Below are 24,852 nucleotides of genomic sequence, written 5' to 3'. Positions count from 1 at the left end.
AGTCCCCAGGGGGCTCTGTGAGTAATAGAAAGTTTTAACATGTTGCTATTTTAATTTTGAGCTAGGAAAAAATTTCAGTATGTTTAGAATCTTCCTGGATGACTGCCACTTATACCGAATACTGCAATGATATTTGTGCAAGTTCTTGAATCTGTTTGATGATGTTGGTACACAGATCACCTGAAATCCTAGTTTAATGTAATGTTTCTCTAAATCCAAATCTACAAAGAAAAATCCCTTTCTATTACAGGGGTTTGTATATTACTTTTGAGAAACAGCTAAATAAACACTATCCTAAAGTCTGACTGACCTCTCCATGCTCCTCGAAGACTCCCCATGCCATTTTTCCCTATCTTTTTGCCTGTGCATGGGATATCATCTTTCTCCATCATTACTGGGTTTTTTTGTTGTTGTTTTTTGTTTGTTTGTTTTTTGTTGTTTTTAAAGATTTTATTGGGGAAGGGGAACAGGACTTTATTGGGGAACAGTGTGTACTTCCAGGACTTTTTTCAAGTCAAGTTGTTGTCCTTTCAATCTTAGTTGTGGAGGGTGCCGTTCAGCTTCAAGTTATCTTTTCAGTCTTAGTTGTGGAGGACGCAGCTCATCTCCAGGTTCAGTTGCCGTTGCTAGTTGCAGGGGGCGCAGCCCACCATCCCTTGCGGGACTCGAGGAATTGAACTGGCAACCTTGTGGTTGAGAGCCCACTGGCCCATGTGGGAATCGAACCAGCAGACTTCGGAGTTAGGAGCATGGAGCTCTAACCGCCTGAGCCACCAGGCCGGCCTGTTGTTTTGTTTTGTTTTTTAAGGTTTTATTGGGGCAGGGGAACAGGACTTCATTGGAGAACAGTGTGTATTTCTAGGACTTTTTATTGGGAAACAGTAGTATGTTTTTCCTAGGACTCATCAGCTCCATCCAAGTCAAGTTGTTGTCCTTTCAGTCTTAGTTGTGGAGGGCGCAGCTTAGTTCCAGGTCCTCCCTTGTGGGAGTCGAACCAGCAACCTGTGGTTGAGAGCCCCAGCTCCAACCAACGGAGCCACCCAAGAGCTGAGCAGCAGCTCATTGACTTCATTCTAGTTGCGGAGGGCGCAGCTCGTTGGCCCATGTGGGAATCAAACCAGCAGCCCCGTAGCCCAGAGCTTGTGCTCTAACCAACAGCCATCTGTTCGCCCATTACTGTTTTTTTTAATTAATGTTTTTCAATAGGAGATACATATCTGGTATAAAATTCAAATGTTCAAAATCCTGCATATCTTTCAGGAGCATTCTCACCTTTAATGAAACCTCATAGTGTTATTTTTTTTGCCTTCCTATTACTCAAGTAGATGCGCCCTTCTCCTGAAAACCCTAGAGTCTAGAGCCTAGAACTTTGACCTTTTGCAACTCCTTCAAGGGGTCTTTTTCGGTTCGACTAAACATGCAGACTTACAAAACTATCACAGACCATGCTTGGCGCTAGTCTATATGGTGTATAGGACAGGAGCCACAGCCTGTGAGCGGTTAGCATCAGGTGTTCCTCTCTGGGAGGCCATGCAGGAGTATAGTCAGCCATCCAGGAGCTATTTTTTTTGGCTTCTCAGGTGACTGCTCAGGTGCAAGGAGACAAGATCCATGTTGTGAGTCTCCCTGATACAGAAGCCTCATGTCACTCAGAAGCCCATAGTTCTTGCAACAAGCATAAGCAGAGCTTCCAGGTTCCCTGCAAGGGCCCTGGAGTCCCTGCACCGTTGGGAAGTGCAAATCTGTGGTATCCTCATCGAGTACGAGGTCTGACAGTTCACGAACTCAGAAAAAGTGCTACATACCTCATTGCTGAATATCACTATGTTTACCTTCGAAGTACTCCCCTTGGGAAGCTATGCACTGACGCCAGCACCTAGTCCACCCTTTAAAACATTTTGGAACTCTTTCTGGAATGGCCATAAGAGCTGTCATCGTATTACCCTTGTTGTCTTGAATGTCATCAAAATGTCCTCCTTTCGATATTTCCTTTATCTTTGAGTAAAGAAAGAAGCCATTGGGGGCCAGATCAGATGAGTAGGAAGGTTGTTCCAATACAGTTATTTGTTTACCGGTTAAAAACTCCCTCACAGACAGTGCCGTGTGAGTTGGTGCTTTGTTGTGATGCAAGAGCCATGAATTGTTGGCGAAAAGTTCAGGTTGTTTTTGTCTAACCTTTTCATGCAGCTTTTCAGCTCTTCCAAATAATAAACTTGGTTAACTGTCCAGTTGGTACAAATTCATAAAGAATAATCCCTCTGATATCAAAAAAAGTTAGCAACATCATTTTGACTCTTGATTTGGACTGACGGAACTTTTTTGGTCGTGGAGAATTGGCTGACTTTCATTGCGCACTTTGACGCTTTGTTTCAGGGTCTTATTGGTACACCCATGCTTCATCACCAGTGATAACATGGCCCAAAACATCATCTTACCTCTCCAAAAGGTCTTGGCAAACTTTGACTCTCCTTAGCTTTTGTTCATTGGTGAGCTCCTTCAGGACCATTTTTGATCACATCTTTCTCATGCCAAGATTTTCAGTTAAGATTCTCCTGTTTCTCTATCGATGTTTACTTGGTCTGCTAAGCGTCTCAGTTCAGCTGATGATTTTGACGCACAATTTGATTCATTTTTGCATTGTTTTTGTCAGTTCTGCTCGTTACTGGCCGCTCTCACCTCTCTTCATCAGTGATGCATTCTCTCCCCTCAGAAAAACATTTAATCCATTTGTACACTGCCATTTTCTTCATGGCATTATCTCCACAAATTTGGACTATGTCCCTGATTTCACTTCCACTCTTGCCAAATTTAACAAGAAATGTAATGTTTGTTCATTGCTCTAATTCAAGCTCAGTCTCATGATGGCACACAAAAACACACAACAACAACAATAATGAACGTCACTCAACAAGACACCACCACACGTCGACAGGAACACAACTGTGAGACACTGATACACCAAGGTTATGAAACCTTACTGAGCTGTTTGTACAGTGCTGCCAATGTAAGCGCACGGTGGCAAGTTTGCAAACTTAATTGTCAGACCTTGTATTTATAGTTTTCCCAATCTAGGTAAAATTAATTTACCAATCAACGGTCATTTTTATTAATGTGCCTAGCAATACAGCAAATTAGCTTACTAGGTTTTTACGGGAAGAGAGGTAGAAAGTTAATTAAAGATCAAAGTCTCAGAAGAGGAAACAGTTTTGTTAAGCATTTACCCATACTACTCTTATGGCATTACCCTATTTTTACCTTGTATGGTGTTTTTGTGTATTTTTTTTTGCTAACCCCAAGATCCTCCCAAGATCAAAAACTCTTTGAGGGCTATGAGTATAGTTTAGATGTCTTTTTTCTTCTGTGTAGCATCTAACAAAGCACCTTAAACATGTAGTGAACATCATCATAGAACTACTTATTGAATTAGTTTGTGCGCTTCTTTGACTATAAGGTAAATCCACCAAGAAACTTAAAAAAAACCCCACAATCGATGAATGGAATTTATAGATGGAAACAAAGTGGAGGAATAAATCTTCTGGATGAAGTGGTAAAAAACAGTGGTATCCCCTTCTAGCCTTACTGGGTTGCTCTTATTTTAATGCCTATGTGAGTTCTTTGGAATAGAGACTGTATAATAATATCTCCAGGTGCAAGCTATGTTAATAGTGATAAGATACAGATTTGAGAAGACTGAGTCAGCAGAAAATGGCAAATATTTCACTGTGGGTAGGGTCAGAATACTAAGATAAGATCCTTTCTTGACTTTGATTCAGCAGTGAGCTGCTGAATGCAGCCAAATGGTCATCATTATCACTTTGTACAGTGCATTATACTCTAGGCTAGGGTTCCCCACTGTGCTGTCTGCCACATCTTATTGAAGCAATAAATGCATCTCAAGAAAGAAATGATCACTAGGGCTTAAGGGGCTGTGTTATAAAGATGATTAATAAGATTGAGAACTATTAAGAAGTCTTAGACCATGAAGAGTGCAAATAGTACTAAGTTCTAAGGAAACGTTTTGGATAACAGGCAGGATAAGGGTTATTCTAAAACAATCATCTCAAATGGTGGCTATGATAAGAATAAAGCCACAGAAGCGAGTCATGTCGTGTGTATGCAAGGGAGAAAATAATGTCAGTGTTAATTGGCTCCAGAAGTAGGTTCACTACCACACTGATCAATAGGAATGACCAGAATAGGACTCATGAGGATTGATAGGGATAAAGAAGTTGAGAAAGTGATGTATATAAAATGCTAGGCCGGGGAGCTTTTACAAGTCAACCGCAGTGGGTGAGTTGTTATTCCCAGTTGTATCAGTAGTATCATTTAGCCATTCCCAGGCCACAGCTGTGGATCTCACCATAGGCTGCTGCTTGTGGTTTTTATAAGCAAACCTTGGTTCATTGTAAGGTTTCCTATTTCTTAACTTTACGGGGATTTTCAAGGCTTCCTTATACCTTGGCTCACTGACATACACAGATGCTCCTTGATTTACGACGAGGTTACCTCCCGATAAACCCTTCGTAAGTCTAAAATGTGTTTAATACATCTAACCTACCAAACGTCATAGTTTAGCCTAGCCACTTTCTACTGAATGTGTATTGCTTTTGTACCATCCTAAAGTAGAAAAATCGTTAAGTTGAACCACTGAAAGCCGGGGACCATCTGTAGTTTTGAACATTGAAATGTATACTTCACATTCAAATTGGGGTCCGTATAGATTCAGTGTGTCCTTAGTCCTGTTTAAATTATTTCTACCACTTTTCTCCACCCCTGTGCATAGTGTCCCCAGTGCCACCAGGTATATTAAATAATGTTTAATCTCTAGTAATATTTTTTTAATGATAGAGGGAAACTATATTTGAACTTGAAGGTGGGACATTTATTTTACTTAAATAAAAATTTTGTTATGACATGGAATCTAGGTAGCATATATCTTATCCACAGGGTGTGTACCTGCTGTGAAAAAACATTTTATTTGTATAGCCAACAAAAAAAAGTGCTTATAATTTTAAATTGATTAAAAGGGAAAAAAATGAATGGAATTCTCTTTAATGCAACTTTTTTCCCTCCAGACCAGAATCCGTAGAAGCTAGCCCTGTGGTAGTTGAGAAATCCAACAGTTATCCCCACCAGTTATATACCAGCAGCTCGCATCATTCACACAGTTACATTGGTTTGCCCTATGCGGTAAGTGTCAAGCATTTCTCTAGAAGGGTATTTTTTATATCTAGAGGTTAAAAGTAGATGTGTGTGATATTGTGCTTAAAACTATTTTAAAAGCATACTTGTTTTATACTATCTAAATAATTAGATATAATTTATTGTTTAATTTTTCATTGATCTACATTTATTTAAGGGATTAAAATTCTGTAAGAGGAATTCCCTAGAAGTTTTATTGTTATTACTATTATTTTGTGTTTTATGCTATCAATAGTTTCGTGTTATAATTCATTACTTTATAAAAAGACTAGGTAGAATTGTACTATTGTTAATTCTAAATTATATAGTAATTTATATAGTAAATTATATATTTACCATTTATTGAGCACTTATGTGCCCGACTCTATAATAAGCAGTTTTACATATATTGTCTCATTTAATCTTCAAAAACAATTTCGTGAGATAGGTATAATTTCCATCCCCATTTCATAGCTGAGAAGATGAAAGCTTATCTACATTAACTTACTCAGTGTTGCATAGCTGTAAGAGGCAGAGCTTAGATAGAAACAGTTGCAGAACTGGATACATTTCTGATATTATTGAGGTACAATTGTGAGAGAGTTTTACAATTTATACCAGAATAAGACATACCCAATTAAAAAAAATTCCTACTAATACTTTATAGTGATAATGTGCCTTTTGTAGTTGTTTTGATTATTCTTTAACCTCCATATTCCTGAGGTTGTTTTTTTTTACCTCTGTTCTCACATCTTGCACCTGCTTTTATCTTGAAGGTGGGATTATATGACCAGAGGACTGTGAAGATATCTTCTGATTTGGGGGGGGTGAAGGGATTGGGATTTGAGGAAAGTCATTGTGAAGGTGACCAAGGTTGTAAATACACATTTTCACTTACTACTATGGTTTAATATCTAGCTTCACCAAGTCATTATTTTAAAAGCTATTAAGGAAGAAATGGGCCAATTTTATATCTCGAATATTCAAATTAAGGATTGAATTTTAAGTTGCTTAGTTCGTATCACTGTTGGAATTATGTTGTGCTATGTTTGTGTTCAATTATCCAGGACCATAATTATGGTGCTCGTCCTCCTCCAACACCTCCGGCCTCCCCTCCTCCATCAGTTCTTATTAGCAAAAATGAAGTAGGCATATTTACCACTCCTAATTTTGATGAAACTTCCAGTGCTACTACAATCAGCACCTCCGAGGATGGAAGTTATGGTACTGATGTAACCAGGTGCATATGTGGTTTTACACATGATGATGGATACATGATCTGTTGTGACAAATGCAGGTAAAATATTTCATGCCATTAGTTTATTTATTTATTTTTTGACTGCTGCTAACCTTTGGTTGTTAATGTTGGAGAAGATAATTAATTCCTTTTGAAGGAATTAATGAATGCATTTTAAAGTGAGATTTCTGCTACTATCGATGCCGTGTGTTTTGCTCTTAGAAAAAGCCCCTATGGGAAAAAAAGCTATCTTAGAACTGATTAGAATTCCTCATTGCTAACTGAGTAATAGGCAATCAGTTCTGATCATTATTCTTATAGGATCACATTTCTCTTTTCACTCATTCAATAGTAATATAACTACACATAGTAGTAAACACGATAGAAATGAGAAGAGAATTGAGTCCTGTATATTTCCTTTGGAATTATTTGTGCTGTATAGTCAACTGTGATTTTCCAGTTTGGGGGAAATTATACATTTTGATTGATGTTTGTTTGACCTGACTCTCTCACCTCCTTTTGACTTGAACCTTGCAGCACTCTGGAGTCTCCTTGAACCAGAACCACAGTCTCCCCTCCCCCAACCCTGGTTCAACCACCAAGAAAGGCCTCTTCCCCTAGAGAAGGTGTGATTGGGACAGAAAGTGGGGCTTTGTTTTCCTTTCTTTTCTTTCTTTCTTTTTTTTTTTTTTTCCGGTGGGAGGGAGTTGGGGAGGATGGAGAGGGAATAGTAGGATTTCAGCCTAAAAGTTACTAAGTCCATCCCCTGCATAGTGTGGGAAGCAGAGAGTATTTAAGCAGTGCACTGTAGAGGGTAAGAAAGTTTGATAGCTTTACACAGTTTCCTGAGTCTGGTCCTTATGGCATAGCTTCATTATTTGATTTGAAATAGTATAGCATATATCCATATTTGAATGTGAGTGTAAAAATGTGTCCTAGAGCCAAATATAAATTACTTTGCATTATTTTGTAATAGTGGTCCCATTTATTAGGTTAAATGATTAGAGGTTGGATATTATTGATATAAACATGCATTTAGGGTTATATTTCAAAAAGTTTATTTACAAAGGGGAGAGTTAGTCAAGTGGAATGTGAAATTTGATATTTTTATTGAAAGGTGTAATATTAATACTTTGAGTTAATATTAATAAAAACATATCGTACCTTTTCAAATTTAAAAATAAATTCTTATTACCTGTGGCACATATCATTATCATGAGCAATCACATCAGTAAATTTATTTAGGAGGTAAATTTAAAAAATAACTTCAGTGATAACTTGTTTTTCTCATTCTTTTTTAATTAGCTACTTGTTAGAAAATTTCAATTCATATTTTAACCAATCATATAAAATAGCTTTCTCTTAGCTGATCTTGTCTAAGGTGATAAATCACATGCCATTTGCAATGTTTTTATTTTAATGCATAATCTAAACAGTGTTTTTCTTTTGATTTAATTACAATGATCTATATATAATATAGAATTATCTCTATTAGAAAATAGTGAAATAGTCCTTAGGATTTATACCTATCTACAAATTCTTGAAGGACCAGTTCACAGTTTTTGGATTACTCAAGGTATTTACTTCTCAGCAACTGCTCTCTTTGTTATGAATCTGTTTTTTATTCTATTTTTCTACTGCTTAACCTGTAGTGTATTGCAAGGCTTAATCTTTTCTAGTCTTGTTTCATATTGCCTCTGTGTATTTTCATATACCTACTGCCCATACTCATCTTTCAAGTTTGATATGTAGAGCTCTGATCCTTTATTCATTTTGTAGTTCTGTTTCTTCTGTTGTCTGCATGACATCATTGCTTATCCCCCAAATTCAACTTAATTCATTATTGTAACCCTCCATGTCAGGTGCTCTGCTTTTTTTTTTTCCTGCTTACCCATGCCACATCTTTGGTATATATTCCATTACCTTCCACATGCTACCAATTTTTATTCCAAGATTCTTAGTTAAGAAGTAAAGAACAATACAATAGCAATTAGTAGCTTATATATTAGAATGGCTAATTATTCTGTAAAGAATAATTAAAACTATTTCTAGAAACAGGCATATATATCGACTTTAGACCAATTTAGTCTTGGCAATCAAATGTAATAATAATAAATTGAGGTTTGCCTCATGCTGGTCCATGTATTCCATTAAAAATAGACAACAGAGTAGGTTTAATCTCTAGTCTCATAGAATATTTCTTTGATTCTTTAATATCACCTTCTTTGCCATCATTCTAGTTCTGTCCTCCTTTAACTCAGGTCTGGAATGTTGGGAAAGCCTCTTAATTCGGTTTTTCTGCTTCTAATTTCTTCTTTGAATTAATAACTATATACCATCAAAGCATCTCTAGTTGTTACCTGTTGCCAGTTAGAGGAAATCTACACACATCCTGACATTCCCAAGTCCTGTTAATATGACTTCAATTTACTAATCCATGTTTACCCCCCTGTATTTCTCAAAATGAACATTCCTCTTCATATATATTAACCGCCTCTGGCTGTTGCTCCTCATTTCTGCCTACTTGAGAAAACATTGCTACAATAGTATCTTCCTAATTTCCCAAATGAGGTTCTGTTCAACTTTGTTATTCTTCAGGGTGCTTTTCCCATTAACTCCAAGTAGTGTGGACCTCTCTACTTTGTGATTGCTAATAATATTTGTAATGTATACCTTTTACAGTTTAAAATTATATTTGCTTTATATATTTGTCCTCTTGTTTTTACATCTCAAAGTTTTAGCTCCCTGAGGACATATTTCTGTGCATTCCTCACAGCACCTTTTACAGTACTAAACTCAAAGTAGGCACTTTAAGTGATAGTTAAATGGAATATTAAATTTTAATTTAAGGATGATTTTAATAATACTCTACATGTTCTGTTTTTTTGTTTTTTTTTCTTTCTTTTTTAAGTGTTTGGCAACATATTGACTGCATGGGGATTGACAGGCAGCATATTCCTGATACATATCTATGTGAACGTTGTCAGCCTAGGTAAGTTGTGCATACTGATAAGATAGCCAGGAATTTCACAGAAGTAATCTTTAGTTAATGGAAGTTTATGTATGAATTCTAGATTAAACAATTAGTGGATTACTGTATTTCATCAGTTCAAATACACTTTTCATTTTTATGTTTTTATTTTTCTATTCTGACATCTCTAAAATCAGGAAGAATTTTTCCATTAATTGTTATGGTTTACTTTGTTAGGGTTTTTACTTTATTAATGATGCATAAAATAACAGTGCATTTTCTAAGTGATGGTATCTTTTTTCACTGGAATGCACTATGTTGAAGAGTTACTAGGACATTCTCTTACAGAATTTTGTAGGTCTATAATATCTTTCCACCTTTTTTGCTGTTTTTTTTTTTTTTTAATTTTTTTTTATTACGGACATTTCAATCTTACATAAAAATAAAAGACAATTATCAACAGTCTTTTTTTATCAAGGATCTTGTTTCATTTATACTGCCATATATTTCTTCTCCCCTTGATATTATTTAATGTAAATCCCAGATATGTTATTTCATTCATATGTATCCTTATGTATTTCAATATATATGTATTTATGTGTATATATTTCTGTATATACCGTGTTTCCCCGAAAATAAGACCTAACCGGAAAATAAGCCCTAGCATGATTTTTCAGGATGACATCCTCTGAACATTAGCCCTAATGCATCTTTTGGAGCAAAAATTAATATAAGACCTGGTCTTATTTTCAGGGAAACACGGTATCTATAAAATAATTCTTTTTTAAAAACCATAAACACAAAACCACTACTATACATCAAATTTATTATCATTCAGCCACTGTGAAATTATTGATTGGTTGATATGCATCTTTTTATGTCTCTAGTAATCTAAACCTACTCTCCTTAGTCTCATCAATCCCAGTCTCCTTTGCAATGTGTTTTTTAAAGGAACTGAATTGGTTATCCTGATGAGTTTGCTGATTGCATTACCATGGTTTAAAATGTTTCTCTGTCATCTATTTCTATAAATAGGTGTGTGATAAGATTTAGGTTTCTCTCTCTCTCTCTGACTATTTCATAGATTGTGTTCTATCAAGTGACACGTAGTAATCATGTTATCATTGATAGTGATTCTTTAGGTCCATTAATTTATTAGGAGTTGCAAATTAGTGACATGTTAATTCTATTGCTCATCCCTTATTAGCTGGAAAATTTCTATAGGAAAACATATCCCCATATTAACTGTTCAGTTTTCTTAAGATATATTTCAATGAGGAAAGGCAGGATAAATGTTTGTGGATCTTAGGCTCTATTTACCAGTTTCCAGAATAATGAAAAACATTTTAAGTATCATTATGAACTCAGGGATTTCAACGTATTGGATGTCAGTCTGTTACAGTTATTATGTCCTTATTGATGTTCAAAGTTTGTCCCATATTTGGTCAGTGGGAACCTCTTGAAGTTGGCTCTTGAGTCCTTTTGAAAATACCATAGTGTGGTACTTGGTAGTTTTTTTGCTGATATCACAAAGTGTCTCAGGCTTATCTCATACATCTATACCCCAAACTCACAATTGGTTTTCAAGACCAGAGTCTCAGAGCTAGTCATGCTTTGCCCCTTCCTACTGGATTGATCACTGATCCTAGATCTTTTTAGTAGATAAAACTAGGAAATATGTTTTTGTCTATTTGTTTATTTTTAAGATAAAATACATGAGTTTATACTGATAATTGCAAAATTAAATTGCAGTTAAATATATTGAGGTAAGATTTTGGTATATAACATAGTATGTTTCAGGTATACAGCATTGTAATTCAATGCCTGTATACCATTTAACTATTTCTGTGTTCCATCTGTATCTCCTTTTATTCTCGTTCTCAACAACACAGATAATAATATAATTAAAATACCACAATTACTGAATTGCCTAATTCCACAGACAAACACAACAGTCTCAATACTAACAATACCAACACTAGCACTGACAATATGATTGTGTAAAACAGTTTAGAAATTTGTCTTTTCTTAGTTTCCACAAGGGATGTGTACTTTATTGTATTTAAAGACCATGAAAGAATTTCACTATGTGATTATAACACTAACTGGATACATACTTATATTGATGAGGTTCTTTAATTTTTGATTTTTAAAATAAATAAACCTTTTACGTTGCTTGTAGATTCACATGTAATTTTGAAACAATACAGACATCCTGTGTATCTTTACCCAGTGTATTCCAGTGGTAACACCTTGCAAAACTATTAATACAATATCACAGGCAGGGTATTGACATTGATACAATCAAGATACAAAACATTTCCATCACTAGAATCCCTCATGTTACCTTTTATAGCCACACCCACCTCCTATCCCTCCACCCCTGACCTTTGACAACCATTAATCTATTTCTATAATTTGTCCTTTCAAGAATGTTACATAAATGGAACCATACAGTATGTGACCTTTGGGATTGGCTTTTTTCACTCTGTAATTCCCTGGGGAGCCAGCTGATTTGTTGCATATATTAGTATTTCATTCTTTTATATTGCTGGGTATATGTGCACCTCAGTTTGTTTCACCATTCACCCGTTGAAGGATATTTGGGTTATTTCCACTTTTTGACTATTACAAATGAAATCGATAAAAACACTTGTGTACAGGTTTTGAACCTAAGCTTTGTTTTCTCTGGAATAAATGCCCGAGAGTATAATTGCTTGGTCATATGGTAGTTGCATGTCTAATTTTATAAGAAATTGTCAAACTGTTTTACAGAATGGTTGTACCATTTTACATTCCTACCGAAATGTATGAGTATGCTTATTATTTCTGATTGTTAAGGATTGCTTTTTATACTTTATTTTCTATAATTATATATTTGTGTAATTATGTAAGGAGAAGTCAACATTTTTCTAAAGTCAGATATTTAAGACAAGGTATATTCAAGTAAATGTAACTTTTTTATCCCTGTTCCTTTTACCCCAGAAATAACAATTTTTAAAAAATGGATTATTCCTTCCATTGTTTGTTTTCTTACTAGAAATAGATATGTGTGTATTCCCTTCCTTACTTAGGTAAGAGGTAGTACATAGTTTTTGCCACATATCTTTATTTCTTTTAGAAATGTATGCTGAAGATCACTTCATAGTAGTATAGAGAGATTGACTTATTTCTCTCTATAGCATCAAGGTGCTCCATCTTTTTCAAATATAGTTTATTTACCCAGTCCCTTTTGAGTGGACATTTGAGTTTTTTCCAGTCTTTTGTAATTGCAAAAAGAAGTGGGATTGTTCAGTAAAAGGGTAAATATAAATGTAAAAGTTTGTCAGATATCACCAAATTCCCCTCCAGTAATAGCTGCACAATTTTGAATTCCCAGCAGTTATGGATAAACATACCTATTTTCCCAACCCTTACAAGAGTGTTTGGCCGACTTGGATTTTTGCCAGTTTAACTAAGTGAGATATGGTAATCTTAGTGTTATATTTTGCATTTTTTTTTACTATGAGTGAGGCTTTTCTATGTGATTTTGTTTCACTTTATGATAGCAGCCTTTTTGCCAGGTAGTTTTTGATAGGGTAATGTTGATGAATTCAGTTAAGAGTTGGTTAAAAACTGACCATTAGGGAGGGCAGTCAATTGAGCAATATCTGCTTATCACTCTGTGATGACTAGGATAGTTACCAGTGAGGGGTAGGACAGTTACATATCCTTGTAAACAGTAAGGCAAGTCTGCTACTGAGTTGTAGGCATTTCGGTCTAGAGCCCTTGTTCTCCCATTGAAAAATAATATCTATAGTGTTATTTGACCTCTAGACTAATAAGATAGGCAGTGAAAACATTGGGTGTGGGGGTAAAACAGTTACTATGGATGATAGGGGGCGTTAATGAAATATTTTACTTAATTATTAAATGTTAAGTGTTTATTATTTCAAAAGTGGGAATAATTTTAGGCAAATGGTATAATGCAAATAGATTCTAATTTAGTGTCGTACATTTATTTTAAGAAATTTAATTTGTGATTTTAGTTGCATTGTTAACATTTTTTCCCAGACTTTTTGCTTTAATATTCAGTTTGAAAAAAAATGTACTAGTCTCCTAAGTAAAAAGTTATTTTAACAGAGTGCAATTAATCACTTAACTGGCATCTTCTGCTAATAATGCTAGATCAAATCTAAACTGTGAGACAAGGGATAGTATGTATATTTTATACTGCCTTTTTTCTTCAGTGAGAACATTAGAGAAATTGTAAAGTTTATCATATATAAATCTGCTCTGTATCTAAATTTATGAAAGTTTGATAAATAATTATGTTAATATTTTCATGTAGGAGTTTGGATAAAGAGAGGGCGGTGCTACTACAACGTCGGAAGAGGGAAAATATGTCAGGTGGGTGAAAAGGATCTATAGGAAATTAGGATTAGTGTGAGTGAGAGAATAAATGGCCTGCATAGTTTTAGTCAGATGTAAACATTTTACTGAGGAATGTTGATGGTATATATAATTTAATGGGACTCCATTAGTTTATCTTTTGGAATAGTATTTCTTTCATTTTTAGGACCAGAATTTAGAAGTAAATTTGCTACAACTTTCATTTTGGCTTAAAACATGTTGATACCAGTACAATTAATTTTGAATAATCATAGTTTATTGAACTATTCCTGTTTGATGGACATTTGGGTTGTTTCCAATATTTTTTGTTTTGTTTTTATTACAAATATTACCTTCTACAAAACTCTGTTGGATACGTTTTTTGTGCTTTAGCCATTTTATTTTTAGATAGATCCCTAGAAATGGAAATGTTGGGTGAAAGGGTAAGTGCATATAGAATTTGCCTAGATATGGCTACCCTTTGGAGAGAATTGAGAATTTCTACTGGCATTGTATGCAAGTGCCTGTTTTCCACAGTCACACCATCAGAGTGTGTTGTCAGACTTTTGTGTCCTCTCTAGTTTAATGTATGAGAACTGATATTTGTCATTTGCATTTAACTATCCCTTACTGTGAGTGAGGAAGTTATAAAAAGTGTTTATTCTTCAGAAAGATGTAGATATAATAGTTTCTCATGTGGAATCCTGTTTTATTGTTTGCATGTATTACACATGCAATAATTTTTATTGTGCCTTTGAAGATGGTGATACCAGTGCAACTGAGAGTGGTGATGAAGTTCCTGTGGAATTATATACTGCATTTCAGCATACCCCAACATCAATTACTTTAACTGCTTCAAGAGTTTCCAAGGTTAATGATAAAAGAAGGAAAAAAAGTGGAGAGAAAGAGCAAAACATTTCAAAATGTAAAAAAGTAAGTTTTCTGTTTTTCTAGATGAGTAGATAGGAAGTGGTGGGAGCTGAGTTCTACAGGAATTACTATACTATTTTTTATACCCATTCAATTTTTCCATGGTTTTAATATTGAGCACACAGAAAATTTAGAATCTTTCTTAGCATTGTATCATACACACATTTTTATGTTCTTATAGTCTGCATTCTATTTTTAATAGAACAGTATTCTAGTAGATGACTTTATTTACTTTCCTCTAGTTCTGGTGGTATTGGTTATTACCAAACTTTTTGTTATTATAAGACTTCAGTAAAAAGCTTTAGTGAACTAGTTGATGCTTAAATATTAATTATATCCAGTTAAAAAAAACTAACTCAGAATTCCATTTTATTTCAGGCCTTTCGTGAAGGGTCTAGGAAATCATCAAGAGTTAAGGTAAATACATTAAATTTAAACCTTTATTATCAGCTGAGCTTACTAAGTAGTTGTTTGTTCATAATCTTTATGCTTTCTTCATTGTGTGTCATTTCATTTGTTGTTATCTATATCAGAAGTGAGACCATAGAGAATTCTAATTGAATTGATACATGACTCTTAGAGTTTAGCACTGTTAAAATATTAAGTAAAAGGAGGAGGTATATAAGCAATTTCTAATAAAATTTTAGGTAATCTGAATTTTAGTTATCATTGCATTCCATGTCTCCATTACCACATGGTGTTAGTACACTAGACATATGAATGCAAATCACATTTGGAATATGAAAATTTGTTCTTTTGCATACTTGGGATTCTAGTGATTTAGTCAAGTCAGTTGTTACAAACTACTATAAAAAAATCACCATAGATCCACCATGTAAGTACTCACTAGTCACTTGAACCTTGAATTAATTAGAATACACCCTCAATTTTATAGATGCCAAGATTGCTAAGAGAAACAAGGCTACCCACCTCTGCCTCCCTTAAAAGATAGGTTTGTGTTGGATCACAGAGGTCGGCTATACAGTGGTACTATAGCTTTTTAAACTAGGTAGTAAAGGATAATGGGTTTTTCAAGTGGTCAGATACTAAAATAGGTGTGGGGAGCATGTTCTAGTGTATCTGTTGTCCCCGTGATATAAAGCATAAAATTATTCATTATTCCTGTTCCACATTCCTTGAAAACAAGTCATTAAACAGTTGTCCGATGATTATTCTTGCATACTTTGTAATTCTTTCTCAAGAATGTTAATTCATAGTGTCACTCAGCATACTGCAAGTCCAAAGTTTCATAAAATGTTCTTTATATGTTAAAGTTACTATTTTATACTTATTCTGTTAAACTTGGATTTATGGTATTTTTCTCTGACACAGAATAAAGAGGCCTGAAAAGTTTTTGGGTTAAGCTGGTGGAATTATTGATACTCCAGCAGTTTTCCTTTCTTCCCAGTTTATCCAATCACTTAGGCTTAACGGGGAAGGAACATGTTTAACCTAACTGAAATATTTTCATTTATTACAATAAAATAGTGATTAAGGAAATAAAATTTTAAAAATGTTATGTGCATCTTTCAAAATCTTTTCCTTGATATCTCTTTAAGATCAAAACAATTCTTTTTTTTTCTTTGAAGTTTATTGGGGCAACAGTTGTCAGTAAAGTTACATAGATTTCAGGTGTACAATTCTGTAATACATTATCTATATCTCACATTGTGTGTTTACTACTCAGAGTCAGTTCTCTTTCCATCACTATGTATTAGACCCCATTTACCTTCTTCTAGAGCCCCACGCCCCCCTTACCCTCTAGCTCAATACAATTCTAATAAGTAATTCTGTAGTATTTATAAGATTCAAGAGATGTAGAAAAGCTGTATTAAAGATATATAAAGTCATTAGAGGGCTCTTTGGTGGAGGGGCAGGGCATAAAACAAAGAAAAATTTGAAAACTGAATAGATTTCTTTTAAAAAGCTGAGGAAAGTCTTAATATGTAGTGTCTCGTATTTGTATAAAAATGTTCTTTATCAAGTGGTCACTATAATGTAGAATATACATAAGTACATAAAATATGAATTGGTAAAATAAACCTACTCCTGTCAAATAGTTGAGCAACTTACTATACAGTTGACTCTTGAACAATGCCAGGTTTAGGGGTGCCAACCCCCTGCACACTCAAAAATTTGAGTATATCTTTTGACTCCCCCAAAACTTAAGTTGTCCCTTGGTGTCCAAGGAGGATTGGTTCCAGGACCCCCCACTGATATCAAGTCCCCTATATAAAATGGCAGAGATCAATGCTTATAGTTGGCCCTCCGAATCCTCAGACTCAGCTGCAGATCGAAAACAATACAGGTATTTATTGAAAAAAATCCACATATAAATGCACCCATGCAGTTCAAACCTGCGTTGTACATAGTTCAACTATAGTTTGTTTCATTGTAGGGAAGAATGATACTTTTTGTAATACATATAGATTAGTTACTTATATGGAAAGTTGACGGATGGTAAATTTTAGTGTTTCTGTACACATACATGTCTAACAAGATATATAAGGATCTTTATGAAATCTATATGTGGTGTTAAAATTTCAGAGTTGTGTTAGGTTGTACATATTATAGGAAGAAATTGTTTTCTCACGAAAGTGTTTAGTATTGTAGAAGGAAAATGATGAGCAGTATTTACAACTAAATTGAAATTTCACATGTTAAATCCATTATAAGTTCGAATTATGCTAACAATAAGACACAATATATGTTCTTGTTACCTGCATTAATTGGTTTTCATCCTAAGATTGCAAATAATTAATTATGAGAGTTCAGGATTTAATAAATTTTTAAAATGTGTGGTAATTGCCTTCCTATAAATTGCATTCCAGTGAAAAAAGTTTCCCTTTTTGTTTTGTAACATGAAGAAGAGAGGTGGTAACTTTATATGGCATTTAGCATCTTACAGATTTTAATAGGGGCTATAGAGGAGGAGCAAGCACTTGAGCTTGAAGGTCCTTGCCCTCATTATAATCCTTGAATTTAGGCTCTGGACCATTTGGGTTCTTTCAGATTCTGTGAAACATTTTATTCTCATGTCAAATTTGTCATGTAGACAATTGGAATTACACTAAATTAAGATAGCAAAGTTTGTTTTCGTTTTAAAATGTTAAAATTATAGTATATCAGAAAAGTTTACACTTAATATGCAGTATATGTAGTTTACATAATAATTGCACATTTATTCTGGTTAAATAGGACTGTGAGTACAGAATAGACATTAGCAGTCTCTAAAATCAAAAATTTCATGTACTGTCTTTTTTTAACCATTAGCTAGCTGATAGTGACTCGAAACTTTTGGGTAGTTGCAATTTTATTGATAGCCTCCATTTGGCTGCAGTAGTGACAGTGAAGCTTGAATTTCTACTATTCTGACTTAACTCGGCTTCTTTCAGTTTTCCAACTCATATTTGTGTGGCCTACAGCATAAAAATGTAGTAAGGTACTCATTTACAGTTTTGTCACTGGGACCCACTTAGAAAGTCTAACATTATTTCTAGTTTACATTATATTCTTTTATATAGATTGTCATTGATTTTGTGTATGTCTGTCTCTATAAATACTTTAAGTACAGATATCAATGCTTAGGTTGCTTTAATTTCAGGGTTCAGCTCCAGAGATTGATCCTTCATCTGATGGTTCAAATTTTGGATGGGAGACAAAAATCAAAGCATGGATGGATCGATATGAAGAGGCAAATAATAACCAGTATAGCGAGGGTGTTCAGAGGGAGGCACAAAGAATAGCTCTGAGATTAGGCAATGGAAATGACAAAAAAGAGATAAATAAATCAGATTCGAATACCAACAGTTTGCTCTTCAAACCTCCTGTAGAGGTAAATATAGCATTTGTCAAAAAGTTATAAAACAAAACCTTTTTCTACTGTTAAGTAGTTAGACTAAAAGTGATCAGGTTTAATTATTCTCAATAATTCTCTGATTTTAGAGCCATATACAAAAAAATAAGAAAATTCTGAAATCTGCAAAGGATTTGCCTCCTGATACACTTATCATTGAATATCGAGGAAAGTTTATGCTAAGAGAACAATTTGAAGCAAATGGATATTTTTTTAAGAGGTACATTCATTTATTTTTCCCATGTTTCCTAAAGTTATATATTGAATTTTTGGCTATTTTACAAGGATGCTGTGTTTATGTGTATTTTGTTTCCCTAAGTGATCATATTAGCATTTAAAGCTGTAGTGTGATTGAACAATGACTAATGATAACTTTTAAACTATAATAAAATATAACAACACAAAAAATGTGGATATATTTCTCAGTCTCTTACCCATTTCTATCTTACTAACACTCCTAAAACAATCTACTTCAAAGATAAACTGCAGCAATATAGGTGGATGTTAATTAAAAACTCTGACTACCAGAGATTAATAAGGAACCCTTTCCATCCAGGACCTTTCCTGATTCCTTGTAACATAACTGCTAGAACTTGAAAAGACCATTGGTGACTATGATAGGCAAAACCCTTCCTGTCTTTATTAGATGGTGTTAGATTTGGTCTTATATTATTGCCACCACTTTGAACTCCCACTTTCTCGGTATGGAATGGCTAGGGAGGTACTATAATTATTGAAAATATTTTAGTTATAACTTGAATTTTTACTTAAGATATGAAAGATATACAAGAATCCTTCCTTTTTATATTGATTTGATCTGAAATAGAGCTATAAATCAAACACTTAAATGCACTAGGAGATAGGGACTTTAAAGATACCCAATTATGAATCCTTGTGTAAAGGCAGTAGTCACTCCCTTTTTATCTCTTTGTAAATTTGAATTTCCACCTTCAATTAATTACCTTGGTTTAGGTAAGGTTCTAGGAACAGGTAAAAATCTTATTAGCATGAACTAGACTAGTAATTAAGAATGGGTTCTGGTATCACATTGCTTTATACTCAAATTTTGGCTTCACTACCTACTGTGAGTCTTTTAGAAGTTTCTTAAACTCAAAATGTTAATAGTTTATAATGCATTTCTTTCTTTGTAGACCATACCCTTTTGTTTTATTCTATTCTAAATTTCATGGGCTAGAAATGTGTGTTGATGCAAGGACTTTTGGGAATGAGGCTCGATTCATCAGGCGTTCGTGTACCCCCAATGCAGAGGTAAGCTCACAGAAACCTTTGTTGGGAGTGGGGGCGTAGGTATATGGGGTCTGAGTATTAACCACACAAATCTGGAGCCTGAGACACTTTTAACTAGTGATTCATATCGTACTGCCCAGCATCTTTCCACTGAAAATGTAGTGACGTTAGCTAAGATCTTAAATATTACTTTGCACATTAAAGAAATTGTGTTGTTTCTTGTAAGAGAAAATACTGGACTTCTGTTTATCCTAGAAGCTCTATATTTGGCTCAAATACATGTTTTGGTTTGATAGAGGTAGATGACAAAGCTGAAAACTAAAATAAGTTTTATGTGCTACTATAAAATTTTTAATAAAATTGTGTTTTAATGTAATATTTTTGGTTTTGTTTTACACGGAACAATAAACATTTTAAATTTTATAGTTGTGTAACGTTACAGTTAAGAGTACAGGTTTTGAAGCCAGACTTATTAGATTCATGTCTTCTCTTTGACTAACTAGCTTTAGAACCTTGTCTATACTTCAGTTTTATCTGCAAAAAGGTGTTCCGACGACTAAAGGTGTTAATACGTGTAAAGTACCTAGGACAGTATCTGTCATAGAAAAGTATAGTGTTAACTACCATTATTGCATTTTATCAAATCAAAGATGCCATGTCTAATTTCAGATATGCTATATGCTAAAAGGTAAAAAATATGAAGCATAGAATTGATGAAATAACAGTATTTTCTTTTTAATGCTACATGGGCTGTAGAGCTTGCATCAAGATTGTATTGATGTACCTCTTCCCCAGTTGATAACCACTTAACTATTGTTACAAGTCTTATAATTAATTGTATGTTTTCCATGTTGTGTTTGTGAATTACTTTGAAAAGAATAGTTTTCAAAATTGCAGGATGAGGATGCTTCTAAAGGTAAAAAATAATTCATATAAACACAAAATTATTCTTTTAACTAACAGGTGAGGCATGAAATTGAAGATGGAACCATACATCTTTACATTTATTCTATACAAAGTATTCCAAAGGGAACTGAAATTACTATTGCCTTTGATTTTGACTATGGGAATTGGTAAGTTCAAACCTGTAAATATGATATCTGTTATTTCAAAATAGTTCCTTTAATGTCCGCAAAAAATTTTAGGTATTGTCATTACTGTTACAGCTTTTTGTTTTTATTTATCCCGAGGCCATTAAAAGTACTTGAAAACAAACATTTTGGTATCAGCTTCTTCCATTACAGCAATGTTGCTTAGTTCCTTTCTAACCTTTCCTTAATTACTGTTGTAATGTAAATACTAATAGTAATTATAATTAGTAATCCCAATTCAGCTGTACAACACTGACCTTCTTTATGTGAGAATTTTCCCCTTCTTTTCCTTCTTGTATTTTTTTAAGTATAGTTGGTGTACGATATTAATTATGTTAGTTTCAGATGTACAATATAGTGATTTGACATTTTTATACCTTACAATGTGGCCAGCCCACTAATTCTAGTAATCATCTGTCAATGTGCAAACATCACAATATTATTGACTCTATTCCCCTTCACCCTTTTACACATTCCCCCATCCCTCTGGCAACCATCCCTTTGGCAACCATCCCTTTGGTCTCTGTTTCTAAGAGTCTGCTTTTGTTGTCTGTTCATTTTGTTTTTTTAGATTCCACTTACAAGTGAAACCATATGGTACTTGTTTTTCTCTGTTTGACTTACATCACTTAGCATACCTTCTAGGTCCATCATCCATGTTGTCACAAGTGGCAAACTTTCATTTTTTTTATTACTGTGTAATATTCCATTGTGTGTGTGTGTGTATTTATACCACATCTTCTTTATCCAGTCATCTATTGATGGACACCTAGGTTGTTTCCATATTTTGGCTGTTGTAAATAATGTTGCGATGAACATAGGGGTGCATGTATCTTTTTGAATTAGTTTTCTGTTTTTCTCAGGTAAATACTCAGAAGTGAAATTGCTGGGTCACATATTAAATCTATTTTTAGTTTTTTGAGGAATCTCCATCCTGTTTTCCATGGCGGCTGTACCAATTTATAGTCTCACCAACAGTGTAACGAGGGTTCCCTTTTTTCCCCATCATCATCAGCACATTATTTGTTCACTTTTTGATAGTAGCCATTCTGATTAGTATGAGTGGTATCTGATTGTGGTTTTGATTTGCGTTTTCCTGATGATTAGTGATGTTGAGCATCTTTTTGTGTGTTTGTTGGTTACCTGTATGTCTTTTTTAGAGAAATATCTTTTCATGTCCTCTGCCCATTTTGATAGGATTATTGTTTTTATTACTGAGTTGTATGAGTTACTTATATATTTTGGATATCAACCCAAATTATCAGATATATCATTTGCAAATATCTTCTCCCATTCAGTAGGTTGTCTTTTTGTTTTCTTTATGGTTTCCTTCACTGTGTAGAAGCTTGATGAAGTCCCATTTGTTTATTTTTGCTTATTTTCCCTTGCTCGAGGGGACATATGCAAAAAGATATTACTCAGACTGATGTCAAATAATTTGCTGCCTATAGTTTCTTCTAGTTGTTTTATGATTTCAGGCTTACATTTAAGTCTTTAATCCAACTTCTTTATTTTTGCATGTGGTGTAAGTTCGGTCCAGTTTCGTTTTTTTGCGTGTATCTGTACAGTTTTACTAACACCACTTGTAGAGACTTTCATTTCCCCATTATATATAGTTGCCGCCTTTGTTGTAGATAAGTTGACCATCCTTCTTGTTTTTGGGGGGTACAGTTTTAGTGATACAGTTAATTTGGTTAATCAGTATGAATGGATAATTTCACTTTTTGCCTATCGAAACAAATTGTGCCAAATTTTTTTTTCAGTATAAATTGAAAGGGTTTGTTGGAGATCCTGCAAGAAAACTCCGAGAACTATTGTTCTGAAACACTGGGGGCGGGGAGTTCATTCTGAACATAAAAACTTCAATTTCAATTTTTAAAAATTTAACGTAAAAATAAATAAAAGTCCATGTGCCTACTTCCCAAATTAAGAAATAAAACATTATCCATTGAAGCCTCTCATGTTTAGCAGGCAGATTGCATCTCTTTTCCCTTTCACCAGAGATAATTGCCATCTTTAATTTGGTGCATTTAAAATAGTATCTGGTATTATTTTGTATATTTTAAAATTATATTTAAATTATAATCTGCATTATTTTGCATTAATCTTTTCTCATTCATTAATTTTATGAGATTCAGTCCTATTGTTATGTGGAGCTCTAGTTCATTTCTTTTCACTGTTGATGGTTCTATCCCTGTTGGTGGACCTTTAGATTGACAAAAAAATGACTTTTTGAACATGTCTGCATGTGTACATGTTCTCTTCATCTCCCTAGGTAGGGACATAGGGGCAGAATTTCTGGGTTGTAGAATGTGCACAGCCTCAGTTTTTACTCGGCCTATATGAAGGACCAGTTTACATTCCCATAGTTTTACTTCCTGGCTCCACTTTACTGTACAATTTTAAAAATTGATGCTAATCCATGTGAAACGGTATCTTTTTATGGTTTTAATTACATTATCCTTGATTATTTTATGAACCCAAGGATCTTTTTATGTATTTATTTGTGATTTGGCTTTCCTGTCTTGTGAATTGCCTAATTATCTATTCAATTTTTGTGCTGAGTAGTCATTTTCTTACTGATTTTTTTGGGTAGAAGGGCATTCTTTATATATTTTGTAGTCTTTGGGTTATAAGTATTTCAGTGTATTTCCTCCTATTCGATATTTTATTTTTTTAATTGTTGTATGGTACCCCATTTAAATGCAGAAGATTTTAATGTTCACTATGTTTTCTATCAATGAAAACTCTCTTCCTTCAATATGCATGTCTATTTGATAATTTAAGTGTTCCCTTTTTTAGCCCTTTCTCCCACAGAAGGTGGAAAATGTAGCACAATGGCTCTTTGCTCATTGCTTTGAGAGACTATCCCACAGTGGTTAAGAATATAAGCTTTTTATAATCTGACTGTCCGGTTTCAAATCCTAGGTTGGTTACCTATTAGCTATGTAACCTTGGACCAGTTTCTTTGTGCTTGAGTACAAAGAAACTGTGAGAATTATATGTAACAAGGATATTTTGAAGATTCAGTGAGTTAACACATGTGTTTAAAACAGTTCCTGGCACAGCATAAGTGCTTAATACACATTAACTGTTGCCATCATTATTATTTGCAGTTCTGATATCAGAGAAAACATCTAGAAAGAGTTTCAAGCTAGTTTCTATTAATACCTGATATGGAGAGGTGGGAGGTAGTCAGTAAATCTTTTAATTCTACCTGATTCACACAGCATTATGCAGGCAGCTAGGAGTTTGACCTGTACCTTTGTACCAGTGTTGAAAGTGAATGAGTAGGAGTATTAGAAACTTGGAAAAGTAAATCTTTTTATTGTGAACAAACATTAAACTACTTTTAAAGCATGCAAAGTGGGAGGCTTCTATTATTGTTTAACTCAGGTTTGGGCTTTTATCCTGTAGCCTAGAGAAGAACTAAGTCTTGGTGGTAGAGATAAAGAGGGCAGAGCAGTAAGAAATACTGGAGAGATGAAAATGTGGACCTGTATCAGAATGCTGTTCCTAACATTTATTAATGTGTGACTTTGGACAAGACACTCTCTCTGAGCTTTGGTCTAATCTGTAAAATGGCAGTAATAATTATCACTACTGTGAAGAGAAATAGTAATTTTAGTAGTACTATTGGTAATTTACTATTTACTAATTACTAAAATTACTAATAGTGATTTTTCAAGCTTCCATTTGAAAGACGGATTACTTGAGAGGGGCAAAGGAAGCATAACTTTAAATTTTTTCAAGAGCTTTTTAAAGAAACCTGGTTATTGAAATCATTCATAAGAGAAAAACTAGTTAAAGTTTGGTACTATACCTAGCATATTTTTTATTTAAGTCAAATATAGGGTATTTTGTCACTTGTGTATATACTTTATAACACTCTGGGACCACTTTAGTAAATATGGTTTTTGCTTTAAGGTGAGTCACGGTATCATTTTACTTAAAAAGAGTCAGTTTA

The 24,852-nt window shown here is 34.1% G+C and overlaps 1 protein-coding gene across 1 annotated transcript in view; it reads left to right on the top strand.

Annotated features, from left to right (window-relative positions):
* The window catches only part of KMT2E (lysine methyltransferase 2E (inactive)), a 75,789-nt gene that overhangs the window by 29,512 nt on the left and 21,425 nt on the right, over positions 1-24,852 (top strand). Inside the window, 10 exon segments of the mRNA XM_074340600.1 lie at positions 5,076-5,190; positions 6,249-6,478; positions 9,330-9,410; positions 13,720-13,778; positions 14,521-14,693; positions 15,069-15,107; positions 18,295-18,525; positions 18,636-18,766; positions 19,698-19,815; positions 20,758-20,867. Of these exon segments, the coding sequence (XP_074196701.1) occupies positions 5,076-5,190; positions 6,249-6,478; positions 9,330-9,410; positions 13,720-13,778; positions 14,521-14,693; positions 15,069-15,107; positions 18,295-18,525; positions 18,636-18,766; positions 19,698-19,815; positions 20,758-20,867 (1,287 nt within the window).

Source organism: Rhinolophus sinicus, linkage group LG09 (assembly GCF_036562045.2).
Source record: "Rhinolophus sinicus isolate RSC01 linkage group LG09, ASM3656204v1, whole genome shotgun sequence".
NCBI classification, from domain to species: domain Eukaryota; kingdom Metazoa; phylum Chordata; class Mammalia; order Chiroptera; family Rhinolophidae; genus Rhinolophus; species Rhinolophus sinicus.
The sequence above is the reverse complement of the archived record's forward strand: the minus strand, read 5'-3'. Positions and strand labels throughout refer to the sequence as shown.